The 10,187-nt window shown below is 50.2% G+C and overlaps 4 protein-coding genes across 4 annotated transcripts; 1 reads left to right on the plus strand and 3 right to left on the minus strand.

Moving 5' to 3' along the window:
* Nucleotides 1-16: 16 nt before the first annotated feature.
* Nucleotides 17-1,849, minus strand: P153DRAFT_335199 (tripeptidyl-peptidase 1 precursor; the record flags this gene model as incomplete). The annotated part of the gene is made up of 1 exon (XM_033665645.1): nt 17-1,849. One exon carries the CDS (start codon nt 1,847-1,849, stop codon nt 17-19), a length of 1,833 nt encoding a protein of 610 aa, XP_033526748.1.
* A 1,899-nt stretch (nt 1,850-3,748) lies between these two features.
* Nucleotides 3,749-4,222, minus strand: P153DRAFT_285012 (uncharacterized protein; the record flags this gene model as incomplete). Its single annotated transcript, XM_033663360.1, has 2 exons — nt 3,749-3,949; nt 3,983-4,222. The coding sequence occupies 2 exons, from the start codon at nt 4,220-4,222 to the stop codon at nt 3,749-3,751; spliced, it is 441 nt and encodes a 146-aa protein (XP_033526749.1).
* Nucleotides 4,223-4,509: 287 nt separating this feature from the next.
* Nucleotides 4,510-5,610, minus strand: P153DRAFT_285184 (aflatoxin B1 aldehyde reductase member 2; the record flags this gene model as incomplete). Its single annotated transcript, XM_033663382.1, has 3 exons — nt 4,510-4,976; nt 5,026-5,502; nt 5,553-5,610. The coding sequence occupies 3 exons, from the start codon at nt 5,608-5,610 to the stop codon at nt 4,510-4,512; spliced, it is 1,002 nt and encodes a 333-aa protein (XP_033526750.1).
* A 2,032-nt stretch (nt 5,611-7,642) lies between these two features.
* Nucleotides 7,643-8,602, plus strand: P153DRAFT_374111 (uncharacterized protein; the record flags this gene model as incomplete). Its single annotated transcript, XM_033669497.1, has 1 exon — nt 7,643-8,602. The coding sequence occupies one exon, from the start codon at nt 7,643-7,645 to the stop codon at nt 8,600-8,602; it is 960 nt and encodes a 319-aa protein (XP_033526751.1).
* Nucleotides 8,603-10,187: the final 1,585 nt, after the last annotated feature.

Consider the following 10,187-nt stretch of genomic DNA (forward strand, 5'->3'; position numbering starts at 1 on the left):
ATCACGCCTAGCCCAATCAGTGGCCCTTCACACCCGCCTGTTTCAAAAGCTTGGGGAAGTTAGGCGTGCCGAAACCAGTAACTGGGTCCCATCCCTTAGTGACTGGGAAGCCGTCAACGTTGCAGCCATGGCTGGTGCCCTTGGTGATATCGGTCAAGCCCTTGTGGCCCTTCTTGTACAGCCAGGGGTTCATCCAGCCAAGCGTTGGCTTGCCAGCCGCGAGCAGCGCATCATTGACAAGGGCGAAGATACCAGCAGTGAGCGGTGTGGACGCAGAAGTTCCGCTAATAGCACCTTCAGTTCCGTTCCAGAAGTAGGCAAAGTACAAGCCCTGGGCTGCAAGATCCGGGTAAGCACGTCCAGTCTTGTTGTAGAAGCCCTCGTACTGGGTACCCAGAGCCTTGACGTAAGAAGGAACGACCTTGTCTTGGTAAGAAGGACGGGGGAAGTAGTTGCTGAAACCACTGCCACCAGCATACAGATCGTGGAAACCAGTGGAGGTGTTGCGGGCCGCGCGGTAGACAGCCTCCTCGGGCTCGAAGTTCATGGTGGCACCGACTGTGGTGACGTATGGGCAGGAGGCGGGGAAGTTGGGCAGGAAACGGTAGGTGTTGGTTCCATCGTTGGAGTAGCACTTGTTCGTTCCACCAAGACCGGAGTCGCCGGAGGAGAAGAAGAGAGTTGTGCCACGAGCGCCGACCTGAGCAAACTGCTTGCAAACGCGCTCAGCATATGAGCGGGGAATCGACTGTTCAGGCTCGCCGTATGATGTGCTGATAATCTTGGGAATGCTCTTCTGCTCGAGCAGCCAGTTGATCCATGTAAGGTATGGCTCGTTTGTGTCTGTGGGCGTGGAAAGATCTGGCACAAAGGGAGGCGAGCCACCAGTCGAGTAACTGGTGATTGGGGTCTTCCAGCTGATGCCAGAAATAGCTTGGACATCGAGGTTGGCCTCGCGACTGATGCCCTCGACCGTAGATTGGTTGTATGTCAAACCGGTGTCCTGAACGGGACCGTTATCGATAGAGTACTGCTTGAAGGCGTATGCCTGAGACACGGCCTCGGGGCGGTACTTCTGCAAGAAGAGCTTGGTGTCCGGACGAATGGGGATTTCGCCAAGGTAGTTGGTGAATCCAATGGAGTTCTTGTCGCTCGCTTGGGTCTTGTAGCCCTTAGTAGAGTACAAGGTCTGGAAGCACTCGGGCGTGACAGAAGTCACGTTGCAAACGCTGGCGATGGTCTGGTTCGTGGGAGCTTTGTAGCTCGCGGGAACCGTGACAGCCTTGTCCACATACGTAGCCGCATGCGCAGCACCACGGAAGAACGACGTCGTCGGCTGGATAGCGTCAATGTGGTCGTGGAGGTGGCGAGGAAGCGACCAGGCAGTCGTACGGGCCACGACGGAGCCATCCTCATGCTTGTAGTTGTGGTATTCCGTATCCAACAGTCGCTCGACCATTTCGATAGGAAGATGAACGACGATCCAGTCCTTGGCGGAGCTGTAGCCCAAGTCCTTAATCCCGTTTTCGGCAAGCCATTCATGAACAAGCTTGTACGTCTCAGAAGTAGGGGCGACAAGCGCATCTACCTCGTCGCCGCTGAGGTGCTGGCCATATCGCGGGTGGTCAGGGTCAGACACTTCGTGCAAATGGCGGTCGAGCTCGTCAAATCGTCCCTGCTTGAGACCAATTTGCAGCTGAATCGTCTTTGTTCCATGGGAGCGCTCCAATTTGGTCCATTCCTGGGGAACGAAATGCGTCTCCTTCACCACATAGGGCGAACGTCCTTGGATTGGAGTTGCCAGGGCGTGGGCGGCAAGCGCCGCCAACAGTGCTGCCGTGATCTTCATCGTGAATAGCGGAGCGTAGAGGTCCTCGGAAAATTGACAATAGAGGAGACGCAGAAAGAAAGTGTATCATGGCGACTGCAAGGTCTATTTATCTCCTCTATTATGGAACGCAGGCATGCTGCCTCCATAACGGCACGTTATGTGTAACCCTAAAAGGCAGGTCATTGTATGCCCCAGCCCTGAACAGACATGAGATGAATCAGCTCACCTTGCGATTCGTCGTTCTCGGGATGGATTCTTGCTCAAAGAGGATCCGAGAGGTTGGATAACGGCCAAGATTGGAGACTAGGCTCAATTAGGAAGGTGTCGGCGCTTGATTATGATAAACAAGCATGTCAAGAACACTAAAATTGCTCAAGCTTTGCATGCAGAGCTTGTATGTTCTTGGAAGGTGATCGTCTTGCATGACATTGGGAGGATTTACAGCATGTCGCCACTGATATAGCCAATGACATGGAAGTTTCGGTTCCTCGGTTGAAGGTGGACTGCAAATGAACAACGCTTTTGAGAAACGTCAACTGCTTCTGAAGTGGTAGTACTTTACCTATACTAAACGATTGGCAAGCCAGTTACTATGTTACTGCATAAACGAACAATGATTCTCTTCTCTCCGACGTCTAACACCGTTGTCAACGCTGGCGCAAACTCCGAGGTTTATGGCCGATGACGTCTTTCGATATCGCGACATGGCGTGTTCCTCACCCGTCATCGTGAAGCTTTAACTCCATCTCGCAAACTCACCGTACAATATTGTGCATTAGGTTTACGGTGAGCTAGGAATCAACTGCGGCACAGTGCGACTCTGGCTTTCGCTGTCGGCAGACCTTTTGCGCAAAACTCCAAGGTACTACAGCGAGTTCGCTACCAAATCCTTCCCTTCCAGAAACAGGCGTTGAAGCACTTCCATGATCGGAAACTGAGATGTTCCATGCACAGTTCAATTTACGACATGTACTGCTAAGCCAACTCGACACCTCGAGTGTGCTGCGACTTCGTCGTTAGAAGGAGTCCTGCAAAGATTGATCATCGTTGTGTGCTTTGACTTCGGGAAAAATTGCACAATCGCGTGAACATGTACACAACGAAGGAATGTAGCAAAATGATCACTTGTCTTCGTGAACGATAAATTCAAATGAAGAACTTCAAATTCAACAGTCTTCAAAGGAGTGCATTCAATGTTCCAAGAATAGGTCTTCTCGACATCGTTTGACCAATACTGCACCCTTCGCTGTTCGTTCACACCACACGTCACGTCTGGCAGGCACTTCGCAAACGTGTTGACAATCTGCACTGTGTGACCTAGCCTATATGCTACCTCCTAGCTACATTCGATTTCAGCTCTAACTGTCCAACCCTCCTTCTCTCGCCCTCATTCTTACTAGCCCAAATCTCCATTAAAAAAGCACTACCATGGGAAACTCAGCAGAAACCCCCAAGAAAGAGCCTCGATCTGCAGGCGCTCCGCTCCGGAGACGTAGCTTTTGCGAATCACCTAACATCTTCCCCGTGGATCATGGGCATTTGACGTTTTGGGAGTTTATGGAAGAGAGCAGACAGGAAGTCAAGAAGAAAGAGATGACACCAAAAGAGGCGCATGAGGTGAACCACAAGAAGGTTGACGACAAGTGTGGGGAAGACGACAAGTGTGGTGCTACAGACTTGAAGGGTTCGTAGGACTGCACTGATGGTGATTTCATATAAAGAGAACTCATCTTGCGAGCTGCAGCAATGTATTTGATACGAGTAGACGTAGTTGAGGCTTGTAAAGATGAAATGATACAGGGGGTGTTAAGGCAACACTGAGAAAGAGATGTTCTGCATCTTCCAACAAGTCTTGGAAGTCCATCGGTTGAGTTTCTCCCTTTCAATTATACACCATCTCTAATTCAGCTATTTATCTCATTGTCCAGCTCCTTGCGTAGCTCTCCTCTTCATCTCCTCCATCAACTTGGGAAGAAAGTCCCTCGCCATGCCAACATCCACAAACTCACTCCACCCACACACTCTCTCCCCTCCCTCCTCAAAAGTCATCTTCCAGACATACTCGTTCTCGTACACGCCGATTGGCGTATCACCTCGAGCGCTTGCGAATATTACGATCTTTTTTTCTTCTTTGCCAGCCCCTTCCGATACTGCTGATGTCGAACCGCTCTCGATTACATCGTGAACGGTAACTTTGAAGTTCGTGAAGATGGACTTCATGGACGTAAGATTCGCGCGAAATGCGTCGTTTGACTGTGATGGGTATTTGAGAGAGGATGGGAGGAAGATGCGTTTGCAATCCGGTGTTCGAAGGCTGACAATGGTGTCGATGTCCATACGGTTGTATGCTTGGACAATAGTGTCGGCGGTTTGGCGCTCTTTAGATGGCATATTGGATGTGAGAATTTAGAATGTATGTCGATCTTTTTCTCTCAAAGCTGATTTAGATAGACAAGGCAAAGTCTTCTTCACGACTGGAACCCGGGTGTAGGAAGCATTGCGGCGGGGCATAGTAGTGACGTGAATGGCGCCCACCTTACCCTTTCTTGAGCTGACAGCAGGGGTAGACGACGCCAAAGTCAACCAATCTCCCGCCAATCACTTTCTCGAGGGTACACGGCGAACTCAGTTAGAAAGATGATGTTCTTGATAAGACGTCAACTGAACTATTCTAGTTCTTAGCGCCAATAAGTAGGCGCAGAAGCCTTAGCAATCATCCATGCCTCATCCAGCGTCTTCACCACTTCCTCGGGCAGTGGTCCCTTCTCCAAATTCGCCAGGTTTCCCTCCAGTTGCTCAAATCGACTTACGCCAATGATTACACCGTCGTTTCCACCCTTGACTCTCGTCTTCAGTTCCGAGTGATGTATGCACCATCTCAGCGCAATCTCCAGCAACGTCAAATCATGTTTCTGGGCTGTAGCCTCGATCAACTGCAGCGCCTTGAATGTAGAGTCTTTGAAGTAGCGGTCTCGATACATCGAACCAACACGCTCAGCTTTGTTGGAGAAACGACCCTCGTCAGGTGCAATGTCGGCAGATTTGATTTTCCCCGAGAAGAGACCGCCGGCGAGGGGATTGTAGACAACAATGTCAATCTTGTATTTGCGGCAGCAGGGAACAAGCTCGGTTTCAATGGCACGAGCTGCAAATTGTCAGCGCACTTTCTGTATAGACTCCAGCGTTTCACTCACTGATAGCGTTGTACATGGCCTGGTAGATTGTCGGTCTCACCCACTTTCTCTCCTTGCAGATGTTGTAGATCTCGGCAACTTCCCATGCGGCATAGTTGCTCAGACCCAACTGAACGAAAGCGCCCTGCTTATGCAGATCATTGACCGCCTCGAGCGTCTCCTCAAATGGCACAGACCGATCCGGCGCATGTAGGTAGAAAATATCCACAGTCTGCGCACCTAGCTCTTTCAGGCTCGTGTTGAAGTGTTCTTTTAGCTGATCAGGCTTGTGAACGCCAGCTTTGTATGGGAAGACCTTTGTTGCGAGGGTGAGACCACGATCTTGCCATTTTGCATCGCGTGTCCAGGCTTCTTGCTTGCCGCCCACATACATGCGGGCGGTGTCAATTTCATCATAGCCCTGTGACTGAAAGTAGTCGAGATGCTTTGTGAATTCATCAAAGTCTGTTACGCGAGCGCCACTGGATTCATCGGGACCTAGGATGGGATAAGTGGAAGACCCGGCGTCGCAAAGAGGAGACTCTTACCAAAGGTCATGAGTCCCAAGATGACTCGGTCTTTGGGGTTCTGTGCAATGAGCGGCATCTTGAAAGCTGTTCTTGAAATGGATCTGAGGATTATGATGGATGTGAGAATTGAGACGCTGTTTATCACTGTCACGACGAAGTGTCTTGATGACGAACGTGGGGTCGTTACTTGCCCCGCTCTTCGGTGTTAAGGGCTCTATCACCGACTGAGTTATCTCCAGTCCGGGTTGCTGATGTGAATATTAATCTTTTGTCGTAACCCATTAACTCCCTCAACAGGTAGAGCTAACTAGAGGTTTCCAGCCAAAATTCTGGACCTTAACCATTGCCGTATCTAAAACCCGGGTGAATCTGAATAAAAATATCAGAATGTCCGATGGAACTCATGCATCATTTGGTGTTGTAATAGCTAGCGAAGACTATGTCACGTGCGTCTTCCTTGGCTAATAACCGACGGATATTAGAATATCGAAAAGGCCCTGTGATTAGAGGCGAATGGAGCGAGGTCTGTCGATACTGTTTGTCATTCTGTGATGACGAGATTCCAAATTATATGCCGTGGTGGATTTAGTTCAAGACATGAGTTGTTTAAGGTTTCTCTGAGTCATGTCGAAACATCCTCGATGTATGTCTGACATGGAACTCACTGTCAAGAGACAATGGGGCGTGAGCTGATGTCTGCGATGAACTTCGCATCTACCCAACTTACATATTCACTTGCAGTCCCATTTGCCGACAATGTCAGAAACCGAAGCAAATGGTATTGTTAGAGAAGATCGTTTCAGCGCTCGATCCTGCACCTGAGAGGATTGCAGTCTATGACTCTTCACGATAGCTCCGCCTCCTCTTGATGCACATTTCAGGTTTCGCATGACAGAACCATCGGCTGGGCAGAGGCGTGGTTGTTTGACTAAGGTTGCGGCGGCGCCGGTGATACTACTCATGTCGTGATAAAAAACCAGGTTGTATCTTCGGGATTCATTGAATGCGCCACAACGCTGTGCAAGAAGTGCTGCTTTCGAGTCTTCATTGGCTAATCGCTCCCGTTCCACAAATGTGCCATTGTTCGTATCCGGTTAGGCTGTTGATGAACCCAGAATGCCCCCTGTTAAGCGTACATTCAGAACCAGGAACGTTGCGATCTCCCGCGGCCGTACGAAGACGTGATGATGCTTTGAGTGAGGAGGCTGGGAGCTTACGGCTGACGCGATTGTTCGAGGTTCACCTTTGTCGGGGCCAATTCGGAACAATGACGTCGAATGGGGCGATAACGATAAGACATCTAGCAGTGTCAGCTGCCAACATATTCACACTGCAGCTAGCATGCCCTATCACACACCAGTCTTCCGCTACTACACATGCAGCGTTGAGTTTGCTGTGTTCAGGATCGTCCCGCTCCGGGCCGCCCTCGCTCTGTACAGCACAGGTGCCACGTAGCAGCGACGCAGGTACGCACAGAAGCCGCACATAAGGGCAGAAATCGCCTCAAAAGGACGTCTGCGTCCATATAAGACGAGCATGTCGCCCCACCCGCTGTTTCCAGCGTTCTACATGTCCATTTCACGACAGAGTGCTGCGGTGCAAGATAAATTTGCCTGATCAGCTGGAGATAGAGGTGTCATGTGGCCCGGTAAGCCACCCTCCGAGTTTGCGCGCGAACGTACGAATCAGTCTCGTTCTCGTACACCATCAGGAAGTTTGATGTCTGATTGGAGCGCAAGAACTCGGTGCAAGGTACTTCTATGGTTGGCTTTCTTGATTTAGCTCTAGACCATGCAGTCACGTCGCTCTATTGGAATACGGCTCTGGCGTGTGCTCCCTTGCGAAGCCTTCCGACTCTTTGTTCGTGTATGAGATCATAATACTCAGGTCCCTCTCTCTTCTTTAAGCCTCATTGTTCAAGCATCTTTACCTGAAACACTTCGTCTGTTGCGCATCGTTACAATTCAAATCTTTCGTCACCTGCAACCTTCTCAACATCGCGCGAGTTCCCCCGCAGTCATATGCACACAATCATCCTTTATTCAAACCCCATATATTGGATGCAAGTTCTGAGCGCGCAGTGATTTCAGGCCCTTTTCTGGATCGCCATGTGCTGGTCTGCTTTGAATTCTTGCTTTTCCAGCAACAAAAAGCCCAAGGATCCCTCGTCGGAAGAGAAGAGGAAGAAGCGGGGCTCTCCAGCAGACGACGTGCTCCATGGGAGAGGGAAACCAGTTGTCGCGGAGGTGTCTGAAAAGCGCAGGTCCAAAGAAACACATAGAAAAAGAAGTTCTGCAGAAACAGAGACTCCTCGTTCACCACGACGTGAGAGGGAAGGACGTCGCTCACGGTCGCAGTACGATGACGTGCACCGCCATCGCGAACCATACACGCCAACTCTGGATGAGCGACCATCTGGCAGCATGGGATCATCACAAGAAACGCTTCTGAATCCACGGCCCCATAGAAGTCAACACAATCGTCAACGGCATCCGAAGCAAACATCGCAATCCACACTGCGTGGCCGTGGAGCCAAGCGCGATCCTCCCCGGCATTCGAAATCGAAGAAGAACTTGAAATCCGAGCCTTCAGGATGGTCTTTATTCTCGCCGTCTCCTCCCAAGACTCCTTCCCGGCGCAACTACCAGACCTTGGATTCCTCCCCTCGCAGTCATCGCTCGTCGCGCCAGCACCGCTCACCACAAAGTCAAGAATCTCCAGTGTCTTCTAGATCCCAACATCGAGGTCATCGCTCACGTCAGCACGACCGAGAATCTTCCTCTTCACGCCGGACACGTTCTCGCACGCCCAACGCAGCCGCTCCTCGTGTACCCGACCGACGCTTCGCCGTGCTTGCTGCGACAAACCAAGCCCTGGAGAATGTTCGACGAGAGGCATTTTCACAGGCGTCGCCACCGCCGCCGCCGCGACGGGAGAGACTGAGACGGTATGAGGGCGTCACACTTCCAACCAGCCAGATTCCCTTCAATTGGGATTGCATGAGCAGCTCCCAGGCGAGCGCTGGGAATGGCGAGGCAACGCCGCGGCCGAGACGATCCAGACGATGATATTGAGAATACTTTTGCTTGTTTGGAGTTCCCATGTTTGAGGCGTTCGGTCATCTTAGGCGGAAGTGCGTCCGGGTTTATGTGTGGTTCACCGACTATACGAAGCTTTCTACCATACGATGTCCCAACGGTACTTTCTTTGTTTTCCTTACTTTTAGGTTCTTGATTGGGCTTAGTTCTGATAGGTGTTTATTTCAGGCTTCGGCTTTCTGGTATCTTGGTCTACGTTCTTGTTTGGCGATTTCTTCCTAGGCATTATATCCCCCACCCGCATGCACATAATGAAATTTCAAGCTACCCAACTCTCATCTGTCGTGCTTCTGACGATGTGACCCACGCTGCCAAGTTCTAATCTTGTTTTTCTTCGAACAGAGAACGATGCATTCCTTTCGTAGACCTTTGTCACTGTGTTTGTGTGAGACACACACGTCAGCATAACGCAAGTGAATAACTGTTTCTAACACCACTGCCAAACTTCTGTTCGCCTAAACTTGGCAACGCATTCGAATGTGTCAACCAAAAACCGACAAGTTCCACCATGACCAGTTTATTCACACTTCCTAGCCCACTTTTTACTCGAAGTTGCCGATCTCACGTTCTACACTTCCAGCCCGATTTAGCTTCTGATAACCTGTACCTGCATGCTGAGGCTTCCCATTTCTCGGCAGCCTACGCAGACTAATTACGTCTCATTTTCTGAAAGTTTCGGGTCCGTCAAAGACTTGCTCGGCCGCGCCAAAGTTAGCCCCCAACTTGCTAGCGGGTGGGCGGGAAGTCGCGTCGCGTCGTCTTACGCCCTACGTCATTTGTGAATTGTGCCGGACTGCTTGCCGAAGATGAATCGACTCGCAGTATTACAAATCGACTTTGACCACTTGACATACAATTCATCTTACACAGTGACTAAGTTCGTATTTGTGTTTATGCTGATGAAGATTTAAGACATTTTAGTCTTGGTTGAATGCGCAAATACGACCGAACCATGTTGGTTTAGTTGTAGTACCTCTACTAGTTTATGCCGGAAACATCACGGTCATTAGTGTCAATTTCATGAACAAGATGGTAGAGGGCCGGGCGAGGCGCGTTGGTCGCAGGCCGAATCATCGCCTTGATATTGAACATCATTCGTTTCTTGGCTCTAAAATCAGCAGAGTGCGCCGTATTGATCATAGTGCATCAGAGTTGTCCCTCATATGCAATCGAGTTTCAAGTCGTATTTTCGATAGAGAACTTGTTCGGTGAGTTATCCCAAGTCGGAAGAGATACCGTGCAAATCAGCGGGGAAACGAATAGCACAAATGGCTCTTATATTGAGAACCTACTACTGCAAAACTATGAGTACGCTCTGAATCAACCCAGGCGAAGACCAAGCTGTGACATATCTAATAGCCATATCTTCAGGCGGTGTTTGAGATATTAATGTGTTATTCAGGAGGTCGAAAGTGCTCGCTTGATGTACAGAATGGTGCAACAGTGTACATGGTAATTGCCACGACTTCTAACCTAGATACTTTCCGACTCAGAATCCTGCATGGGAAATGCCAATGTACGGTTGTATGGGTCGAAGTCTGGGGAGGTGAAAGCT

The sequence above is a fragment of the Dothidotthia symphoricarpi genome, assembly GCF_010015815.1.
Source record: "Dothidotthia symphoricarpi CBS 119687 unplaced genomic scaffold P153scaffold_5, whole genome shotgun sequence".
Taxonomy (NCBI): domain Eukaryota; kingdom Fungi; phylum Ascomycota; class Dothideomycetes; order Pleosporales; family Dothidotthiaceae; genus Dothidotthia; species Dothidotthia symphoricarpi.